A 22,420-nucleotide genomic window follows, 5' to 3' on the forward strand; every position below is an offset into this window, starting at 1 on the left:
TGACAGAGTTGAGGGACCCATTGGGGCAGGCAGTGAAGGGAAGAGGAGAAGTCAGGGTTAGAGACTGAAGGCTTTAGGGTAGACACCTGGAAGAACTGCACCCACTCGCTGTGGTGGTAGGGGAACGGGCCCTCCAGAGCCTCAGGCAGCTGGGTAGGGTCCACATGGTTTCTGAGGGCCTTCAGCGAAGTCAGTACCTCCACCTGCAGATAAAAAGAGAGTCAGAGGGTGCAGAAGATTCTCCCCAGAGATGGTAGAAGGTCCTGCTTAGATCCCTGTGAAGCACCACATCTCCCACTGGGAAGGTCTGGAGTGGTGCTCTGAGCAGCAAGTCTGGTCTGGAAGCTTTGAGAAATCATTTGAACCAGACTGATTATGGAACGGCACATACAGGGCACACATACTGCTGCTTCCAAGTCTGCGTTCAAGGCAGACACCATCAATCGACTGCAGAACTCATCCTTCTGGAGCCTGGTTCTTTTTCAATACTGCTGCTGCCCAGGCCTCTACTCACCTGGACGGGCAGTGCAGGTGGCTGGAGAATGGAGGCCTTCTCTACCAGGAGGAGCACCTTACTGATGGAGGCTGGAGTCAGAGCCTGTAAGGAGAGAGCCTCTTCAGGGCTGCTCTGTCTCTTCTCCCCCTTGTCACCTCCTCCTTCTCCCTGGTGGGTCCCCCGGGTGGGAACTTTGTGTGGTGTGTTTAGAGTGAGCCACTAGCATCAAGAGAAAGCAAACCCAAGCTGTACTGCAAGGCTTCCTTGAGCCCTCAGTTTCCCCATCTACAAGACAAGAGGGCAGACGCTAGACAGCTAGGTAAGCGTACGCCAAACCTTCACCTGCTCCGTTGTACATACTGGCTAGTCAAGACTGTTCTCTGTCAGGGGGTTTACATGGCCCAAGGCCAGAGCCATGTATCCCCAGAACATGGGGCTTAGTCAATGTAAGCCAATCAACACTAATGATTCTCTGAGAAATTTTGGCTGGGACCTCTCCCACGGTGTCCCACGATGACTGTGATTTCCAAACTGCTGGGAGCCATACTGCCACCAAGTGGAATGAGGCCGCGAGACAGTGGCAGCCTTGTAGGAGGACCTGTGCAGAGGTAGAGACAGTGGCAGCCTTGTAGGAGGACCTGTGCAGAGGTAGAGACAGTGGCAGCCTTGTAGGAGGACCTGTGCAGAGGTAGAGACAGTGGCAGCCTTGTAGGAGGACCTGTGCAGAGGTAGAGACAGTGGCAGCCTTGTAGGAGGACCTGTGCAGAGGTAGAGACAGTGGCAGCCTTGTAGGAGGACCTGGGCAGAGGTAGAGATAGTGGGGCTCCCTGAGCCCTTGGATGGGGCCAGACGCACTGCGTGCTGCAACTCCTGGCTTTTAGAACAAGGGGCTGCCCTTATGACAGTGCTCACTCTTAAAAAGTCAGATCCTGAAGAGACCAGGCCACGCCTTCCTGAAGCCCTCTCCGGGTCAGATAGCTAAGAAGTGGTCTGTGACTTGATTTTCCTTTGTAGTTGGTGCCTGGCTCTTCCTCGCTCTCTGTCACGTACAGTGTATTGAGCTAAGTTGCGTGATGAAGAACTTCCCACTACCCCAAACTTCTAAAGGTCTGATGCTTCTCTTATTCCTGCGATTGTTAGCAGGATTAGTTCTGGGGGTCTCTGCGGAGACTCCTCTCTCTCTCTCTCTGTCTGTCTCTCTGTCTCTCTCTCTCTCTTTCTCCCTCACTCTCTTTCTTCCTCACTCTTCATGAAGCTCTTCCCTGGGTTCTAAAGGGAATTTCCCCCTTCTCTTTAAGGTCCCTGTCGTGTCTGTCTCTCCCATCATGCACCGGTTCTCTCTAAAGTTTTACCTCTCACCTAAAGGCCCCATGATACAATGCATTTTCTGAAGGGAGTCATTCACCAGCATCCCTTCCAGCACTCACGGCTACTACTTTTAAAGCTCTTTATGATACTGAGCCAGCCAACACCTTTTGCGAAGCCATAAGCCCACCAGGCTCTGGGCATGCCACAGTCCCCTGGGGACTCCCAAGACCAGCTAGACTAAGGCTCCCTACCTGGCACTCACCTGTGTGCTCTGCAGGGCACTGACCAGAGCAGGACTCAGGGGCCCTTTCCTGGCATCAATCACCACCAGTAGCCCGTTGACTTTATCGTCCAGCCTGGGGGTAGAAGACAGAAATCAGGTCCTGCAAGGCAGCCTGGGGCTCAGGAGGACCTGGTGGGAAGGTGAGGGAAACAGGTGAGCAGAAGTCTTCTTCACTCTGGAGACCAATGCCTCCTCCAGGAAGCACCCATGATTCCTCCTGCACAATCCACAGCCCCCCCCCTTCACCTCACAGGCCCCAGGTGATTCATCATCATGGTCACCACGTGGCTGCAGTCACCACCCTTTTGTGGTCAGGAACGTGGCTCAGAGGTTGTGTGTGAGCCTCACTGGGTTCCTTTCCCAGAGTTCCAAGCGAAAAATAAATGAAATGGAAAAAAATCTCCTGTCTATTTCTTTGTGTAGGCAGGACTCCCAGTTTGTTTGGGGTTCACCACCCCCACCTGTGGTTTTCTGAGCTGTAGAGCCCACACTAGTGACCCAAACTCCATGGCCAATGACTGGGCTAGGTGGAGTCATATGACATATCTTTCCCCAGTGAGATGAGGAAAGTTAACTGAATCTATTTTCTCCTTTAAGGAGTTGTTCAAAGGAGGGAGGGAGATGCTGGGAAGACAGAGACAAGCAGTTCAGAAGACTTCGAGAGATAACCAACCAAGTGAGACGCAGGAACCCCCTGCTTCGTATAATCACTATAACGCATACAGGGAAATGAAGAGTTCTGGCCTCAAGGCAGACAACCAGAAGCTATTCTGAACTTGAACTTACACCGCTTGCACCCAGAATGCCCCCTGCTCTTATCACCCAAGTGGGGAGGGTGGATGGGGCTGCTTCCCTATGTCAAATGGGAGATCCCTCTCTGGGTGGGGACACTGACACAGACTAGCCAGGCAGCAGACTGTGTGAGGAGCTGACATCATGTATTCCCTTCATCCCAGTGGCTTGTGACCCTACCCGGGCTCCCTGGTCATTCAAGGGCGCAGGGTGAGCCGCCGAGGGGGAAAGTCATCGCCACAAGGTCACAGAGCAAAGAGGATGGGGAGATGTTCCAGGGCTCTCTCTGTCTACCACAGGGCCGCTTCTCAGAGACGGTGGCCATTTTCCACCTGCAGAAAAATCTGCCGTCTGGTGGCCTGCAGTGGACCTGTGACCTGCAGGGGACAGGGAACTCTGGGAAGAGGGTGGCAAGGAAGGTTCCAAGGAACTTCATGGCCCCCTTACCTCTCCCTAGATGCTGAACCTCCAATTGGCTGGGATTCTACAGCTCCAGAGTAAGGAAATGCCACTTTTGCATGTCCTACTAGGAGCCTGTGTCTCAGAAGCCAGACAGGCCTCTCCCCAACCATGAAGGCTGAACTGTAGGCTGAGGGGGTAGGAGTGGGAGAGGCCAGGGGCTGAGAATCAGCCTGGGCCATGCATCACCCATGCTTATCCTTGAGTGTTTATGTGTGCACAGGTGCTTGAATGTAGGAGTGCTGAGACCAGAGGACAACCTTGGGTATCCTCGGGGCCTGTCCACCTTTCTCACTGAAACAGGGTCTCTCATTGGCTGGAACATGCTAGTTAGGCTACTCTGTCTGGCCTCCAAATGGCTACTCTCTCTGTACCTCCAGATGCGCCCCACCACGCACGTGGCCGGGGTTTCTTGAGTTAGAGCTCAGGTGGCCTTGCTTACAAGGCAAATGCTCTGCTGACTGAGCTGTGGCCCCAAACCCTGTTCTTTAAGCCTCTCGTTCACCCACTCACTCGCTCTCTCCTTGTCTCTTATTTACTCAACAGCATTTCTATCTAAGATGCCACCGCCCCGGAGAAACCTTCCCTGGCTTCCCGGCTGAAACGAACCATCTCGGCTTTTCTGCACTACAACAGTGCTTCTCGAAGGTCAGTCTCCCACTCAGCCACACCGGAGTCGCCAGGCGCCTTACCAGAAATGCAGATTCTCAGGCCCACTGAGTGAGACGTGCTGGGGACGAGCTGAGCGAACGCCTTCAACAGCTCGTCTAGCCATTCTATGACTCGGGTGCACTGTCAGGCCACAGCGGTGGGTTCCCGCTGCATGTCTGTGGGATGTTCCATGCACGCTTTCCCTCTCTCCCACCAACCCAGGAGGGCCCCGGCTGAAGGGACAGAGCCCGTCTGTCACCCAACTCCCAGCTGTGGCTGGCTCTGTGAACACCTGGCGGATGGAAGGACCTGGGGCCTCTTCACTACACACCTGGCTGAGGAGTCACGGTATGATAACGTCCCCTTACCTAGGAACACTGCATAAGTAGGACAGCAACTCCGTGACCTCCAAAGCAGTACACCACGGTACCTTCCAGGCCTCGTGCATGGTCGACACCAGAAGCAGAGGCCGCCCCACTCTGTCCCTACCACCTGAAGGAGAGAAGACACAAGAGCAATGACAATTCTGGGGGACCCTCCATGGGAGCCTCCTCTGTGACTCTCCAAGCCTTTGCCTCCACTGATCTTTCTGCCTGGAATGCCCTTTCTTCTCTTCCTTCTGTGACTCCCAAACTCCTATTCATCCTCCAAAGGCCCAGCTTCAAAGCCTTCTGGAGAAAAGTCTCTCTGAATTCTTCTCCAGCACAGTTAGCTCACTATGCGGGGTTGTCCCTGTACGGTACATGCTCCATACTGTAGTGTGTGCACCCCAGGAAGTACAGCTGGTGCGGTGAGCTCCGGGGTCACACAAACACATTCACATCCTGACCTGCTGTGTGTCCCTGTAAGTCTATGCTTCTCCGAGCTTTAATTTCATCTATCTGATGAGACAGACAGATGGCAAATTCAGTTCTGGGTAGGTGAGGTTTCTTTGGGGACTAAGGGCCTCAGTTCCGGAGAGTGTCCAGCGCTCGACCAGGAGCAGTGAGTACATTCGTGGCAACTGGACTCTGTCACCATCTCACACAGGCTACAGCAGGCTGGGCTTGTGATTTCTTCTCCAGCTGTTTACTCTTGACCGACCATTTCCTCTTCTAGGAAGGGGGGGCATGTGTCTTACTGTCATCCCCCAGGGCTCATGGCCCAGGAAGTCAGCCTAGCTGGCAGGACCTTCCTTCATCCAGCTCTGTTTGTCTGGTGTGCCCCACCCTCCTGTCTCCAGCTATTGAGATCCTCTCTGTCCGATGCTCTGACCAAGGCATCACTTCCATATTCCCCAGCCCGGGGTCCTGCAGGAAGCTGCCCCGGCAACTCCACCGCCTCCTGGGATTGGCTCAGGACAGCATCAGAGCATGGATGGATGCCTGAGGAGGTGGCCAGCACATGGATGTTAGAGCAAGGCAGCCCAAACCTGTAAGCCTGGGAGTTTGCAGAGTGAGACGGAACCAGTGCCGCAGCTTGCGTCTTCTCCCTGGCTCCCAAGCAGTACAGATGGAGCCAGTCCCTGGGACCAAGTTCAAAAGGGTCAGATGCTCGGTGCCCTGGGACACGGCAACCATGTGACCAGAGCCTGGCTCTGCCTGCCCACCAAAAGCTGCCTGGGTCAGGAACAGGGCAACAGGCAGCATCCACACAGGAGGCATTCTTGTCCACCTGATTTGCTCTTCATTGGAGCAAGGAGCTCTCTGTGTCCCAAACACTGCCCTTGCCTGGTGGGCAGTGCCAGAAACACCATCTCTAGCCCCCAAAAAACTTTCTGCTAGGGGCATGCTGGGTGACCCATGTCACAAGGAGATAGGAACATCAGGTGGGAGGGCAGGAGGCTCCTATAGCTACTGGAAAATTCAACAAAGCATCAGCAGATGACTGGGACACCTGCAGATGGCGCCTCAGGGATCCGCAGGGATCTGGGACCGGGGAGATGTGGAGTCCGAGATAGCAGGGTGGCAGGACAGTGAGTCCCCAAGGCATCAGGGTCCTTACTGCTCCTGGCCTTTGCATTGCTGTTTCCTGTTTCTGAAATGCTGCTCCCAACATTTCAGAGGTTAACCCCTAAGCTTTCCTGGTTTGTCTTACTGGAAGCCTGGGCCAGGGGCACTATCTGTTTTCCCATTTTCTAGACACTTTCCTTGACGTTTCTCTGATGCTAAAATAAAGTAGTGTGGGTGCAGGAGCCACGTAGACTCATTTCCTAACAATCCACAGTGCTGTGTCTAGGGCTGGGGAAACAGTTAAAGAAAAGCTAGGAATCTAGAGTAAGACACTCACAGCATGGAAGCTGTCAATGTCTGGTCCAAAGCCTCTTGGTGGGTGTGGCACTTGCTTGTTCACCAGAGGCCGGAAGAACTATTAACAGAGGCTTATAGATGCTTCCTTCCCTGAAGAATTGCCCTTAGCTGTACTAGCTTATTGGCTCACCCCACAACCCATTCCAGGATCAGCCTGCCGTTAGTAATGACTGACACACCCAGGATCAGCCTGCAGCTAATGTCTAACAGGCCCAGATGTTAAATACTGACCCCACGCCTGAGCCAGCCAGCTGGTATAACCCATACCTCCCCGGGGCCTGGCACCACCCTGCTTGTCCCTTCCTCTGCTTTGCTCTGTCCCATTCTCATGGGGCTTTCCCAAGAATCTTTGTCTCAAGCTCAGCTTTGAGGAAGCCTGAAACACACCTTGGCTTCCTCATTGAAGTCTGGATGAATGGATGGATAGATGATTGGATGGGTGGACAGATGGGTGGATGGATACCTAGGAATGGCTTTCCTCTAATCCAAGCCTTTTGCTGGAAACGTTGCAGCCTACTGGGCCTTCCCCCTCTTCACCCACCCGCAGCTGAGTATGCTCTGCCCCCTCCACTCTCCCCTGAACCCCAGAACCTGGCACGCAGGCTATCCTGGAGTGGAGAAGCTTGACTCCCAGAGTCCCAATCCTGGAACACTCCTCCAGGCTAAGTCCTCCTCCTGAGGGACCTGAAGAATCTTTCCGGAAGCCAGTCAGCTCCCCAGACAGTGGGGCTGAGCCAGATGTTCTGGGGAGAGCTGTTCCATCTGGGGAAAAACAACAAAGCCAGGGCTGTCAGACAGGAGGAGACTTTCCCAGGGACAGTGTTTTGTCTTCCACCCAAACGATAATACAGCTTGTAGCATGATCTGCTCTCTTCCAGGTGATGCTAAGTCCCTTCTTTCTGGTTTGTCTTTGAACCATCAGAGCAACTCTGTGATGTAAAAGACACCGCCACCCACCCTCCAGCAGAGAAGGAGGTCTGAACTCAGAGAGGTTAAGTGTCTGGCCAAGGTCACACTGCATGAGGTTAAGCTGGAACATAAACCCAAACAGACCTAATGAATAGCCTTGCTCAGTTCTACACTGGGGAGACCTCCTTAGCCCCCTGAGACTGTGACAACCATATGGCCCCTGTTTCTCATGGCCAGAGCCTCCTCCACCAGATAAGTCAGGTTCTTGCCCTGCTGAGTGTGGGCTCTTACCTTTCCCTGGGGCCTTGGTTCCACAAGGCTGCAGAGAATTGAGGGGGTTCAGGGCCTTCTTGACATGCTGGAGTAGGACTTTCTCTGGGGGCAAGAGGGGTGCCCTCTGACATTTCAAGAAGGAGAACTGGAGCCCAGGAGCCAGGGACCCACAAACGGAGGTGTTCCTACAGAAAAAAGCCTCGGGCTTGGAAGCTCTGTTGTGTTCTGGTGTGGTCTCCTCTGTCTTTGTCTCGGAAGCTAGGGCTGCAGGGGCAGCTGAGGACAGGAGCAGAGAGAATGTTTGTCTTGGCCCAGGCCTGAGCTGGACCATGGCTGATGGCGTTCCCAAAGTCCTTTGCATCTTAGAGACTGCTAGCTTACCTTCAGTATCTTCTCCCAGGCCAGAGGTACAGTTCAGCGGCTTCTGCAGGGCACCAGTGTGGGCAGATGCTTTGTGTCTAGACTTTCTTCTTGAGTTCCTGCTGCTGGGTGTCTCTCCTGAATCTGCTGGCTTCATGCATGCCAGTCTTCCCAAGGGAGGTCCCTCATCAGGCCCTGGGGGATGTAGAACCCTTCCAAGCAGAGGTGCCTCCCTAGTTCTGGGTATAGGTACCCCCTTAGTTCTGGATATCTCCTCCTGTGATCCCTGAGTGTCCACACTGAGTGTTGCGACCTCCCTGTCTGGAGACCCCATTCTACACTGTTGGGGAAAGCCCAGGAGAGCCACATAGTCCCCCTCCAGGCCCTGGTTGGCCTCACTGTCCATCCTAAAGGGCATCTGCCCTGGCCTTGCTGGTGCCACCTTGATGAGCCCAGGATACTTGTCTCTAGACAACTTCCCTTTATCCTTAGCCCAGCCCTGGGCCGCAGACCCCTCGCTACCCAGAGAGCTGGCCTGGTATGGCTCCTGGAAGCTGCCCAGATGGAGGGCCTCTAGTGGACAGGAGTCCCCATCTGAGGAAGGGACATTCACTACTGGAGGTTTGTCATCTATAAACTCTGGACTGGTAATCCTGGTCCAAGGCACAGATGTGATCCCATTTTCTGAAGCCACCAGACAGTTGTGTAAGGGACGTCCCTCAAAGTCACTGTTAATAGCTTCCAGCCATTCTGGGGTGAAAATCAGAGAATAGGAGGTCTCAGGAATAGACTTGTTGTCCACCTTGCGGAGGTCTGAGGAGAGATATTTGAGTGTCATGTGGACAGACTGCTCCTCCTGGGACTCCACTTGAAGGTAGAAGTCGCCCTGACGCAGCAGGAGTGGGTTGAGGGGTGCCAGGTGGACCACAACCTCATCCCGAAGACACAGTGGCCAGCCCTCATGCAGGAAGAGGCAGTGGGTATAGAGAGCCTGCAGAGAGAAGGCGACGTCAGAGGCACAGGCTCCAGGCTCCCTTCCCTTTCCCACATGGGACCTCAAACATCCAGGGAATAGGCAAAGGCAAGAGAGATGCCCAGAGCCAGGTACTGGGGAGGCCTTTGCTGTCAGGGTATGTGGGACCACTTGTTCCTACCCTTGGCATTGGCTTTGAAGATGCTTGCCAGCCTCCTGGCCTGAAGAAAAGTCTGGTGCTCCAGGTACATTAGTTAATCAGCAGGTACCTTCCATGGCAACCCTGCTTGGCTCATGACCCTCTCCTCCCCATCTACCCCAAACTTCTCCTAACCCAGCTGGAGCCGTATCCTCCCCTCCCTTTAAAGCCAGGAAGGCAAGTATCAGAGGTCTAAATGGGTTGTTTATACACATTACTGTTCTGCTCTGAGATCTGAGTTCTTTATGTGCAAATTGGAGTTACATAAATAAAATACAGCAGTATTCCTAGGCTGACATGAGATAGATTGAGTATGGGTGCTGTGGTAGTTTGAATGTATTGGCCCCCATACGCTCAGAGGGAGTGGCGCTATTAGGAAGTGTGGCATTGTTGGAGGAAGTGTGGTCTTATTGGAGAAGGCTTGGATGACACATGTGTCTAATCCCAGGCCTTGAGGCTGGAGGGCACACCTTTAATCCGGGTCACACTTTCTATTGGGAGTGTGTCATTGTGGGGGCTTTGAGGTCTTTTTCTCAAGGTTCACTCAAGGTGACAGTCAGTCGACTTCCTGTTGTCTCTGAGTCAAGATGTAAGGACTCTATTTAGTTCTGTACCCCACTTTTTAATTGGATCCTTTGGTGTTTTGGAGACTTGCTTCTTGAGTTCTTTGTAAATTTTGGAGATCAGCCCTCTGTCAGATATGGGGTTAGTGAATATCTTTTCCCATCCTGTGAGCTGCCTTTTTGTCTTGTTGACTGTGTCCTTTGCCTTACAGAAGCTTCTTAGGAGGTCCCATTTGTTAATTGTCGATGTCAGTGTCTGTGCTACTGGTATTATGTTCAGGAAGTGGTCTCCTGTACCAATTCGTTGAGGAGTATCTCCCACTTTCTCTTCTAAGAGTTTCAGTGTGGTTGGATTTATGTTGAGGTCTTCGATCCTTTTGGACTTAAGTTTTGTTTGATCATAAATGGACTGAACCCAGTATCCTCAATAAAAACCCAAACTAAGACAGATGCAAAAAAAAAAAAAAACACAATGCTTGGGAAGTGTTCAGAGAAACTGAATTCACTCCTTTTTAAAATACCTGCCCTTTGAAAAAGAGTGTGTGGATGTGTGTGCATAGCAGGCCGTGCCCATGTCAGGGAAAAACTTAGTGGCCAGGGTTTGGTCCCTCCATCTTTACATGGGTTTCAGGCATCAAATTCAAGTCACCAGGCTTGTGTCGCAAGAGCTTTTAACAACTGAGTCACCTCCTCAGTCCCAAGTCGAACTGTTAAAATGACACAGAAACAGTTTTGAATGGAAAGTCAGGAGACTTGACCCTGCCACAGTCTTGCCAGATGACCCTAAAAAGGCCACCACCATTTTTACATTCTGTCATCATAGTCTCTTTCTCTTAGCCATGGGAGTCGGGGTGGTGATGCTGCTTCTCAAAGAGGTAACATGAGTGATCAAGTCTTGGTTTGAAACAGAGAACCTGACCTCAAAGGACCTACTGTGAGTCCCTCTTTGCTCCTGTCTGAGGTGACATGAATTTATCCATGACAGTCAAATCAAATGTGCCTATAATTAAAAATAAAGGCTGTGAATTCGCCATGGAGAAAGAGGAGGACAGGGCAAGTGGTTTTGACTTTCTTTTCTTTCTTTTAAGACAGGGTCTCATGAAGCACAGGCTGGCTTAGATTTCACCATGTAGTTGAAGATGACTTGAATGTCTCATCCAACTGCTTCTTCCTACCTGCTGAGGGCTGGCATCACAGGGCAAGCATCATCATGCCATTTATGTGAATGGATCCAAGCCCAGGGGTTTGTGCATATTCAGCAAGCACTCTACCAACTGGGCTACATTTCCAGCCCTGCAAATGTGTTTTGAGCAGCCAAACAAAGTGACAGTTGTGTGGCTTGTCAGAAAGAGGAAAAAAGAGGTGGGGAGGAGGATCTTCATGAAACAAAGTTAGGGGGTCATGGCGAGGCCAGCGGCAAAGGCTCTGGGAGACACTGCATTCTACTGTTCCGGTCCAGGACCAGTTGACATGGTGGCTTTCCCACCTGGTGCTGTGGGTCCTAAGATAGGCTGTGTGGCTCTTGATGCCGGGTGGCAGTAGTTTCAGGGTAACTAAAAGTAGCTCAGGGGCATTGGCAAATCCCTGAGGGAGGAGGGTGGAGGGAATCAGAACTTTGACTCATTGGTGATCTCTCCATTGTTTTCCTAAAGCAGGAGAGAGAGAGAGAGAGAGAGAGAGAGAGAGAGAGAGAGAGAGAGAGAGAGAGAGAGAGAGAGAGAGAGAGAGAGAGAGAGAGAACCACAATACCCAACTCCTCTGGTCAACAGCCCATCCATGGACATATGACCACAATCTGGCCAATCAAGATCCTTCCTGAGAGCTGCTGTGGATGCTGGCCAACTGGGAGAAGCAGGAAGCAGCGTGTGTCTTCCAGTGGGTTGACTGGGTAAACTCATGGCCTGAGTGGGGGCTAAGTTGTTTTCCTCTATTGCCTGAAACACTTTCCTTTCCACTTCACCCAAGGAGTTGCCTCCCTGAAATCTCAAGAGGTTTTCAGGGATAAAAGTGAGAGTGTCTTCAGGAAAGCTCTGGAACATTCTCTGTTGCCTCTGTGAAAGCAACCTCACCAGGGCCAGAACCAGATGGTACCAACACCCAGGCAGGTCCCCAGGGCCAGGTTCTTGCACATCTGTATTTCCTCCCTGATGATAGAATATAAATGTCATTGGCCCCTAGTGTAAGAGGGCCATGAGTCAGGTAACCCTCTTTCTCTATGGACAGGTGGCATTTCCCTTTGGATAAGCAGTGGTTCTTGGGAAGCCTCCCCTCAGTCACCATATTTCTTGTTGGGGAGACACACCTTGCCCACCTCCTCCATTCCCAATTCCAGTCCTCTGACCTTCTGGGAGAGTTTGTATGGCAGCCACAAGATGTCCCCAACTTACACAGGCTGCTTCCCGCACTTGCTCACACAGGCGCTTGGCAGGGATGAGGAAATCCAGGAGGAAGCTCAGCCCATCTCCCCGGAAGTCGGAGTCCAGTAGCCGGAACACTTGGCCCAGGACAGTAGGGGCAGTGGCTTCAAAAGGTGGATAGAGGCCTGCCAGGGCATGCTGGATGGCCATGTCAAGGGCTGAAGGGTCCTGCTGGGAACAACAGGGAGGGAGAGCAGTTATAGTAGCAGTGAGGATAGGAGCGGTGACCACTCCTATGACCTCCAGGACTCCTGTGAGTGAGGCCTTACTGACTCCAATGGCCAGGGCTACACCCTCACTTCACTCCAGCCTAACCTAGGAACTTCTCAACCCTGTATGTACTTCCCCGACTTCCCCACCTTTATCCAGTGATAGCCCCACAACCCGGCCAGATTCTGTTGTGGGAATTCATCCCATCTGGCTAGCTCAGTCGGTAGAACATGAGACTCTTAATCTCAGGGTTGTGGGTTTGTGCCCCATATTGGGTGTCAGATGGTACATGAACTCACAGAGATAATAAAAACCGATTTATTAAGGGTGCTATGGAAATACAGAACAAAGCAGAAGCTGCCATTGATCCAGCCACCGCTGACTCCATGCAGCCTCTCCACCAATTGGTGTCCAACCATGCTGAGCCCAAGCCCAAGCAAGCGAGCACGATCCTGCTTCCTCTCAGGGTTATCCGTCCCTCACATAGCATCCCAGATCATGCCCTAAGGCCGGTACCCCAAAGCTATGGGCGGAATGAATTCCCACAACAAGACTCCAAGGCAGCATTCCTTCTGCGGCTGTCTTCCTGATCCCCCACCCCCAACAGCCTTCAGCCATGCCACAATGACCCCCTCCCTTTCTAGCTCACCCACCTATGATGCCTTCCCTGCCAAGTTCTTGCATCAATTTCATGCAACCTCTTTCTCTGCCTTTAGTCTTCCGAACTCCTCCACCAGGACCCCAGATCAGCCTTTCTCAAACACATCAGGCCCCTGCTCAACATCCCTCAAGGGCTCCCCCTTTGCTTGACGCCAGCCTCCATCAGCCCCACTGCCTCTGTCTATGCCTCCGCCATAGGAGGGGGAATCTTACCTCCAACCTTTGTCAGTGCTGTCCCTTCCTCTCAAACACCTGCCTGCCTGCCTCTTTCCCTCTCACCTCATCTGGAAACTCCTTCTTCCTTTAACTCAAGACTCAGGCCAGCCCTTGCCTGCACTCTGGCTTCACCTCTGCCTCTCTCCAGAGAGATGTCCCCTCCTCTGGCACCCTCTCAGAGAAGTTCCCACACTGACTTCTGGCCCCCAAATGGCAAGTGGGGGTGGAAAGGACAGTCCCCAAAGGTGCCCACATTCAAATCTCCACAGCCTGTGAATACAGGCAAAGAGGAACAGAAGGCAAGAAAGCAGGGACTCTGAGGCAGGGGAGAAGGCATGGCTTGCTCTCCACCAGATTCCAAAGCCAGAGGCCCTGGTCCTTCCCATTTGTAGTCTCCCCAGAGCAGAACACCCCTAATGCTGGCAGAATTAGCAAACGAGAGAAAGAACTCATGCTTATAGTTGCACTCTGCTGGAGAATGGGTCACAATGCTGGCACCCTGTGAGCTGTGGCGTGGGAATGGGCTGGGGGAAGGATCCTTGGTGTGGTAGAACAGGGAGGGGTTCACTGCTGGCCTTACTAGTGGCCCCAGTCTCACCCACCAGCCACCCCCTGTTCCCACTGCCATAGTCCGAGTGAGAATGACTACTTGTCCCCAGTTGGTGGAACTGTTTGGGAAGGATTAGGAGGTGTGGCCTTGTTGGAGGAGGTGTGACACTGGAGATGGAGTTTGAGGTTTCAATGGCTAAAGCCATTCCCAGTTAGCATACTCTGCCTTGTGCTTGTAGATAAGATGCAAACTAACTCTCAGCTCCAGATCCATTCCTTCCTGCCTGATGGCCATAGACTCTAATCCTCTGGAACTGTAAGTCTCAAATAAACCCTTTCTTTATGAGTTTCCTTCATCGTGGCATCTTTACAACAATAGAAAAGTAGCTATGACTCCCACCAACCTGGGGACAGTGGGAGAAAGATCACAAATGCCATCCAAGGACCCAAACACAGTGAGTCTGCTGGGCTGCATACTTTCATGCCTTCTCCACCCTGTCCATGCTGGGACACCAGCTTACATGGCTTCTGCCTCCTTCTGAGGCCTTGACTAGGGACCTGCTCTGTCTGGGCCTCATCATTAGCTGTGCTGCTGGCTTCGTTTTTGGAAATGCAATTACTCATGATATTCAGCATCTGTACTATGAAAGCTGTTGTTCTGTTTTTCACGTTGTGGTGGTTTGAGAGACAATGGCCCCCAAAAGGAGTGTCACTATTAGGAGGTGTGGCCTTATTGAAAGAAGTGTGTCATTGTGGGGGCGGGCTTTGAGGTCTTTTTCTCAAGCTTCACTCAGGGTGACAGTAGTTGACTTCCTGTTGCCTCTGAGTCGAGATGTAAAGCTGTCTCCACTCCAGCACCACATCTGCCTGCATGCCACCATGCCCTCCTTCATGATCATAACTGGACTGAACCTCTGAACTGTGAGTCACCTCAGTTTTTATTTTGCATATAAGAGTTGCTGTGGTCATAGTATCTCTTCACAGCAATGGTAAATCCTAACTAAGACACATATATACCCACTCTGCATAAAGGTACTTTGCTAGTTAAGCTTTCTTTCTTTTTTGGTTTTTTGAGAAGGTTTCTCTGTGTAGCTTGGAACTTGTCCTAGAACTTGCTCTGAAGACCAGGCTGGCCTCAAACTCAAAGAGATCCACATGCCTCTGCCTCTTGAGTGCTGGGATTAAAGGTGTGTGTCAACACTCACGCCCAGGCTTAGTTAGGGTTTCTGCTGCTGTGAAGAGACGCCATGACCATGGCAACTCCTATAAAGGAACACATTTAACTGGGGCTGGCTTACAGTTCAGAGGTTTAGTTCATTATCATCATAGTGGAATATAATGGCAATGTAGGCAGACACGGTGCTGGAGAAAGAGGTGAGAGTTCTACATCTTGATCTATAAGCAGCAGGGAGAGACTGCCACACTGGGCCTGGCTTGAACATATACAAGACCTCAAAGTCCACCTCCACAGTGACACACTTCCTCCAACAAGACCACACTTGCTACAACAAAGCCACACCTCCTAATGGTGTCACTCCCTATGGGCCAAGCATTCAAACACATTAGTCTTTGGGGCCATTTCTATTCAAACAATAACAGGTACATAATTGTGTTCCTATCTCAAAAGTGTGTGTGTGTGTGTGTGTGTGTGTGAGAGAGAGAGAGAGAGAGAGAGAGAAAGAGACCCTACACTCACAGTCTCTTGCTCAGTGTCACATACAATGACGCTACTGCTAAGCCTGTGCACTCCATCTTGCTGGTAAAGAGTTGGAGTCAAGCTTGCCCAGAGTCTTAGGGAGAAGAAGAAAGACAGAGTGTGAATCCAACCCAGACCCAAGGCGGTGAAAACAGCTCGTTCCCTGCCCAGCCTCCAGCCACTGGCTCCCTGCTTAGTCTGGGATCCACTCCTTTCATGGTGGTCTGTCTTGGATTCTGGTGGTGCCTAAAGAAACCACAAGAAGGAAGGCAAAGCTTGCTCACTGAGCCTCCGTTGGATTGCACAGGCTGCTTCCACTTGCCATACACGTTAGCCATCTTCAGATGTGGCTGGACAGTGGGAAATTTCGACAAGTGGACAGGCTACACTCTTGGTGGCTCATTCCCTAACACAGGCTTGACTCCTGGGACTCAGAACTGTCCAAGAATTCAGGAAGAACACAGTGGAATGGCCCCCGAGGCTGCAAGGAGGAATGCTGGCCTCTTGCCATCACAAATGAACTGAGCAGCCCAGTCCTGGACCACAGGAGTCCAAGTGCTGCTGCCAGGCTCTAAATGATCGCTGTGAAACTTGATAGACAGGTTTCCATTCCTTCCCAGTAAGGCAGCCCAGCCAGCAGTCTATTGCTCCTCACAGGAGCCTGGCATAGATGGGTGCTGAAAAGGAGGGAGGCAGGACCAGCTCTCTTTGCAACAGAGAAAGAGCCCAGCACACCAGCCAGGGATGGATATATGAAACGAAGCCCTCATTTTCTTTTTGAAGAGCTGGTGGAACCCAGGGTCTGTGCGTGCCAATGAGAGTTACAACCACAGCCCCTGACCTTCACCACTGAGCCATGCCTCCAAACCTGGGTCTTTTAGGATAGGATCTCACCAGAAGCTAAGACTAATCTCAAACTCACTATGTAGCTCAGGCTGGTCTCCAATTCCTACCTCTGCGTTCTAAGTGCAGGGATCGCAGGTGTGCACACTGATGTGACCTGTACGCATATATCAGAGCATCTTTGCAGTGAGTGAACTGTTGTCATCCCAAATGTGAATTTTATCAAGCAAAGTCAGCAAATACAAAGTACGCAGATGAATATGTTTTTACCTAGGCACTGATCCTTACAACCATTACCCAGCTCAATATACAGGAGTTCTGTCACCCCCACAAAGAGACTCTCTCTTAGTCAACAGCTTCATTTCTAAAACTAAGCTTGATTGCAAATGCTTTTAAGGAAAATTTTCCATATGGTATGGCCCCAGAATGGGACTAGGTCCAAACAAAGCCCAAGCGGGCATTAAGCAAAGTTGCCCTGGAGGCATCGAGGGGCAGGGGCCTCACAAAGTGGTCTTTTAATTTTCTTCTGAGCTTGCTATATTTTCCAAACATTCTGGAAACAGTGAGTGTAGCTTTCATAACCAGGGGGAAAACATAAAAGTGTGATCATGTGTGTTTAAGGCTGGCTCCGTTTTTAAATGGTCTCGCCAGATGTTGTTAGCTGTTCTTCTGAGATGTGGGCTGGGCTGTCTTAAAGGTCCAGATCTTCCCACTGACTCCTCGGGACCAAGATTTGGCAGGGCTGCTTCCTCCTCCTCCTCCTCCTGGGAAGGGAAAGGAGTAGGAAGGGCTGGTGTGGGCAGGGTCCTAAGTTGAGCCACAGCTCGGGTGTGGGGAGCACTTGCCCGCTGTGTACAGACCTCGGTTCCATCTCCCACCACAAGTGAAGGAGAAGGAAAAAGCTAAGAAAGGTGAAACATTGACTATGCCATGCCAGGTGACTTGGGCCACAGTTTCCCCGCTTGTAAAAGCCAGAGTGCTCCGACCTCCTCAGAGACTTTCCTTTGTGCAGCTGACAATTGTCAAGGTAGGAATTCACAACTGCTCAAAGTGCAGAGAACAAGTGTCTGTGGTGTGCTCGGCCACACACGGACATCCACGTCACACCTGTTCTGCAAGGGTCAGACCATCGCGGAAGATGAGGAGGAAATATTTTAAGGGCCAGAGGTTGGAGATGACCAGCTGGTTTTAGGGTCTCAGCCTAGGCAAGTTCCAGGAGCATCCCCAGAACTGCTGGGAAAAACAGTGTCTCCTGGACATGACAGAATTGCCACACTCAGAGCAGCTGCGGTTGCCTGCACAAGACCTGTACAAGATCAAGCCAGTCAACATTCTGAGTTGGGGGGAGAGACTCATGAGTCTTCCCCGTCCCCTGCTGAGGGGAACTATTGACAGTTGATGACTTCTGCAGGAGGTGGAGTTTTCTTTGAGGAGGCAGCCCCTGGTAGAGTGATCAATCTCCAGTGGATGGCCCCACACCCGTGAGCATACGGGCAGCCCAAATTGGACTCCATGGGTTATAAAACAAACAAACATAGGATACAGAATTGGGGGTGGGGTGGGAGGTAGGGGGTGGGCTTGGGAAAGTGAAGGTGAATATGATCAGAACACACTGTATACTTGCATGAAATTCTCAAAGAATTTTTAAAAAGCACTGGGCATATCTATTCTAGGATTCTTCTAGAATTCTCCATATGATTTTGTTCAGGAGGTTGTGGATTAAGGATGTGGTTTCTAAATGGACTAGTTGTCAGTTGCTGGGTAAGTTTCAAAGGTCCAACCTCATCCCATGTCCCTGCTCCTGCTGGGGACAGTCTACTGAGAGGGTTTGCGGGTGATATGAAAACCAGAAGCAGATGAATGTGAAAAAGCCCACCCACAGACCCTGGCTGAACACCCCTGACCATCCACTTCAGAGGAGCAGTGGACCTGAGACACAGGGTGAAGCGTCGCTGAGGCCCCGCCTAGGATGATCTACTGAGAACTCAGTGGTCTCCCAGCGTTTTGAAGGTTGGCCAAAGCAAGCACAGCTGTGAGCCAGCTGCTGCCCAGCAGGTGTCTGGCTGCCATCTTCAGTTCCCGGGACACTCCTGAACTTGTCTAGGCTGAGGTCCCAAAGTCAGTTTCCTGGCTGCTAGGAAGTTCCTGCTCCCATCCAACTCAAATTGCTTGCGCTTTTGGTCTGTGTGTGGGTGGATGGAGGCTGGGGTGAGACTTCAGCTCTTTATAAACCAGCTTTCAAATCAGCTCTTTGTAAACAAACTTTCAAAACTGGAAGAACAGCCCAGCTACAGTGAACCAGGACAGGAGTGGGTGTCAAAAGAGCTACATTCAAGTCCAGCTCAGTCATGTGGCATCCAGCAAATTATTTCTTCTTCTCTGAACCCTCCCTAGTCTTATGTGTGTCCCTGTCTCTCTCCTGGGACTCTAATCTGGGACACATCTTCACACTCAAACCAGAAGGTGACAAAGTTGATTCCTAGGGCTGCCTCTGAGTTGCCCTGAACAAGCCTTCAGGGTGTGGCCTGCGCTAAGTCCATTCCATGTGTGATTTTACGTGATTGCCCTGATAATTCTGTGGACTGGGTATGGTATCCCCATTTTACAGGTTAATAAGCAGAGGCTCATGCTGTCCTTCTGGTCAGAGAACAGAACCTTCTCCTGAGGCTCCCTGGAGACTCCCTGTAGGCACAGATCTCCAGTTGTGGCCCTCAATAGCATCACATGGTTCCCTATGCCCCAGCAGCTGGTCGTCTAATGCTTAGGGCTCCCATTCTACCTTCCCTGCTTCCTAAATGGATTCTGCTCTAGCCAGGGCTGCCCTTCATCCATTTGCCCCACGAGTAAGGTTTTCTTGCTATGTTCACATTACCTGGATTTGTTATTTGCTTAATATTTATTCTTCATTATTTAATGTTTGGTTTTCCTCCCCATCCATTTTCAGAATAAATTTGCTTTATTTATCGTCATGTGTTTGTGCCATTAAATCATTTCCATAAAAATTTCCTCCAAGTGCCACCTCATTTACCTATGGCATCCCTTCCCGGGCATCTGTCTTCTCTGCTCACACTGCACCCTCTCAGCTCTCACTGTACCACTCCTAACCACCCTGCAGAGTCCTGACAGAACACCACCTCTGGGTTTCCATAGCACCTGTGCTTACAGGCAAGAAATACAGACTCGGCTTGGGCTCGCCTACTTGCTCTCTAAGTATGAGAAAGAGTTGCAGGTAGAAGGCCAGCCCACGCAACCTAGTGAGATCCGGTCTCCAAACAAAGGAAGTAAAAAGAGGGCTGGAGACGTGGCTTAGCGGTAGAGCAATTGCTTAACATGCATGAGGCCCTAGGTTCAATCACTTTTAAAAATCACAGCACTAAATCTCCTCCAGGGGCCAGCAAAAGGACTCAGCAAGGAAAGGCACTTGCCACTAAACCTGATGATGAGTTTGATCCCCAGAACCCACACGATAGAAGGAGAGACCCCACTTCTGCAAGTTGTCTTCTGACCTCCATGTGTGTGCTGCAACACACATGCATTCACATACATGCACACAAAACAAATAAATAAAAATGCAATAAGGTTTTTTTGTGGGGGTGGAGTTTGAGACAGGGTTTCTCTGTAGCTTTGGAGGCTGTCCTGGAATTCACTCTATAGACCAGGCTGGCCTTGAACTCACAGAGATCTCCCTGCCTCTGCCTCCCTAGTGCTGGGATTAAAGGCGTGCACCTGGCTATGCAATAAGCTTTTAAAGTCATTTCCTACAGGGATTGGGACTGTAAAGTGCTTGCCGAATGAGCTATCAGTATGACCCGAGGATCTGACGTCAGATTCTCTGCACCCCTGTAGAAAGCCGTGTGTGGTGCTGTGGGCCTGTCATCCAGAGACAGTGTCTCTGGAGATCAGAGAAGTGGGTGGATGACAACATTCACTATTTAAAGAGAGAGGAGAGTGGTATAGATCCCAGAGCCCACATAACCTGGCTGTCGATTCATTTATCACCTTTAACCCCAGCACTGACAGACAAGGGAGGGTCCCTGGATCTTGATGCCTTCCAACCTAGCCAATAAAATGCAAGACCCAGGCTCAGGAAGAGACCCTGACTCTAAGGACTAGGTGGGAAGAGATAGAGGAGGACCCTGCCCAAGCCCAGGCCCTCCTCAGGCACGTGTACAAACACACGTGATACACCATGCACACCTCACATGTGTACACATACATTCCCTCCCATCACAGCACATAAAGACAAAGAGGAAAGCACACCCCTCCTGTCCACTCAAGAGATGCTTTCTCAGTCATTCTGAGGAGCACCCCAGGGTCTGGTCCCTGACCTGAAAGTCTGAGGTTCATGGGGGGGGCTCAAATTAAAAATGGATAAGTGGTTCCATCAAAACCAGACTTTCAACAATAGATGGCTGTGGCTGTGTGGGATTAGAACTCTGGCTGTGGCACTAAGGTGGCTGTGTGGGGTTAGAACTCTGGATGTGGCACTAAGGTGGCTGTGTGGGATTAGAACTCTGGCTGTGGCACTAAGGTGGCTGTGTGGGGTTAGAACTCTGGCTGTGGCACTAAGGTGGCTGTGTGGGGTTAGAACTCTGGATGTGGCACTTCGCACTTACTGGAAGGGTGACTTTGTGGGTCACCTAGGGTCCGGGGGCTTCAGGTTCCCATCTGTGCAGTGAGAGGCCACTGTCTACAGTTAGAGTTGGTGGGAGTGGTATGTCCCCTAGTCATAGAGTGCCCAGCACCGGATCTCACTAGAGAGGCTTCCGAAGTACTTCAAACTGCTCCAAGAGCGGTGTGTACACATGCTTCCGGTGTCTGGCTTTGTGCCGTCTGTGTGCACAGGTGTTTGTTCATATTTCAGCGTGAACAGGCATGTACACAGGCCTGTGTGCCCGTATGCAGTGTGCAGAAAGGGACTTGCGTGCGCTTGCATGGTGGAACACACCTCTTTATAGAATTCTGGGTGTGGACTTGCACAGGAAGGGAAACCCACCCAAGCCAGCATGGTGAATCAAGGAGTGGACGCCCCGGCCTGTCTCCCAGCTCTGTCCAAATCCCCTGAGATTTGCAAAATTGCTCCTGTGAATTCTGCCCAATCCTGAACCTGTCTGGAACAGGCTTCATTTTGATTCCTTCTTCCCAGATACTGGCACAAAGGCACCACTCTCCCTAAGGTCCCCTTCCCAGGGTGCAGGTCCAGGAAGCCCAGGCACAGAGGTACTGTACCCTTCTGCCTTCTCCCCGGCTGCCTCTACACCTCACGCCCATGGGAGCACCCCACAGTCCAACATCCAATATGTGCACATTTAACTTGCTAAACTCAGGCATCTAAAATAGCAATGGCATGCAAGATTCTCCCTCCTAGGCACTCTGTTGCCCTCAAGGTCCGCCCTCTCCCAGCACCGTGCTGGGAAGAGACTTCTATTCCCACCTCATTCCAAACCCTTTACAGGACACAGCACTGTCAAATCGGTATAAAGTTTGAAACGCTAAAAACAACCCAAGTTTTCTGCATGGCCCAAGGTCCGGAATTCCAGTTCAGATTTGCATTCTGTTTTGGAGCCAGATGAAAGCGTGCATCCCTGCAGAGAGGCTCAGACAGGACGCGGCCCAGGGGTGGATCTGAGTCCTAGCCCTGCTGGGGCTGCGCAGTTCAGCACCGAAACAGAACAAGAACTTGTGGGTCCCTGCACCCACACCCACCCGGGGGCTGTGCCAGGAGAAAACCCAGCAGAATGCGGTGGTCCAGGCTCAGGAGGGCGTTACCATGGTGATGCTCCTCTGGTCCCCGCGTGGATCCGCAGTCTCTGTCCCGCAGCAGCGTAACTCTGGCTCTCCTAGCCCTGGACCTAGTGTGGACTGTGGGCGGAGGACTCCCAACCCGGCCTCATCCCGAGAGGCAGACTGCCCGGGACAGGGAAGCTGAGAGGGGACCCAGACTGAGAGAGGGAAGTGGGGAGAGGCGAGCTACCCGCGGGGGGCGGGGCGGCGGTGGGACAGCGGCCCTTTGTGCGACGCCTCGCCCTGTGCCCGCCCCGCAGCCGCAGCCGCCGCGGGTGATGGGAGCACAGCGTTCCGCCCACCCCGCACCCCCTGCCGAGGCCACCGGAGCTAGGGGTGCTTAACGCTGCCCGGCTCTCCATCCAGAGTCTCCACCCAAGACTGCCGAGTCGGAGCTGGCTTCTTGTCCCTATCTTCAAGTCTTTTTGTCACCTGAGCCTCGGTTTCCTCATCTGTAAAATGGGGAGGCTGTGGAGGCAAAGCTGGTGAGG

At 51.9% G+C, this 22,420-nt stretch overlaps 1 protein-coding gene across 3 annotated transcripts in view; it reads right to left on the reverse strand.

The window, feature by feature from the left end:
• The window catches only part of Kiaa1755 (KIAA1755 ortholog), a 38,251-nt gene extending 16,151 nt beyond the window's left edge, over nt 1-22,100 (reverse strand). Inside the window, exons 1-9 of one of the 3 annotated variants that reach the window (XM_040732840.1) lie at nt 21,915-22,100; nt 11,942-12,142; nt 7,841-8,810; nt 7,478-7,735; nt 6,869-7,039; nt 4,358-4,481; nt 2,067-2,160; nt 515-598; nt 87-203 (exon numbers count right to left, since the gene is read on the reverse strand). In XM_040732840.1, coding sequence (XP_040588774.1) covers nt 87-203; nt 515-598; nt 2,067-2,160; nt 4,358-4,481; nt 6,869-7,039; nt 7,478-7,735; nt 7,841-8,810; nt 11,942-12,142; nt 21,915-21,917 — 2,022 coding nt within the window. In that variant the 5' untranslated portion in view covers nt 21,918-22,100. Of the gene's footprint in view, nt 1-86; nt 204-514; nt 599-2,066; nt 2,161-4,357; nt 4,482-6,868; nt 7,040-7,477; nt 8,811-11,941; nt 12,143-21,914 lie in introns of all 3 variants that reach the window. The other 2 variants (XM_013122495.3, XM_040732839.1) reach the window with 2 other exon arrangements.
• Nucleotides 22,101-22,420: the final 320 nt, after the last annotated feature.

Source organism: Mesocricetus auratus, unplaced genomic scaffold, assembly GCF_017639785.1.
Source record: "Mesocricetus auratus isolate SY011 unplaced genomic scaffold, BCM_Maur_2.0 Super-Scaffold_100028, whole genome shotgun sequence".
Classification (NCBI taxonomy): Eukaryota; Metazoa; Chordata; class Mammalia; order Rodentia; family Cricetidae; genus Mesocricetus; species Mesocricetus auratus.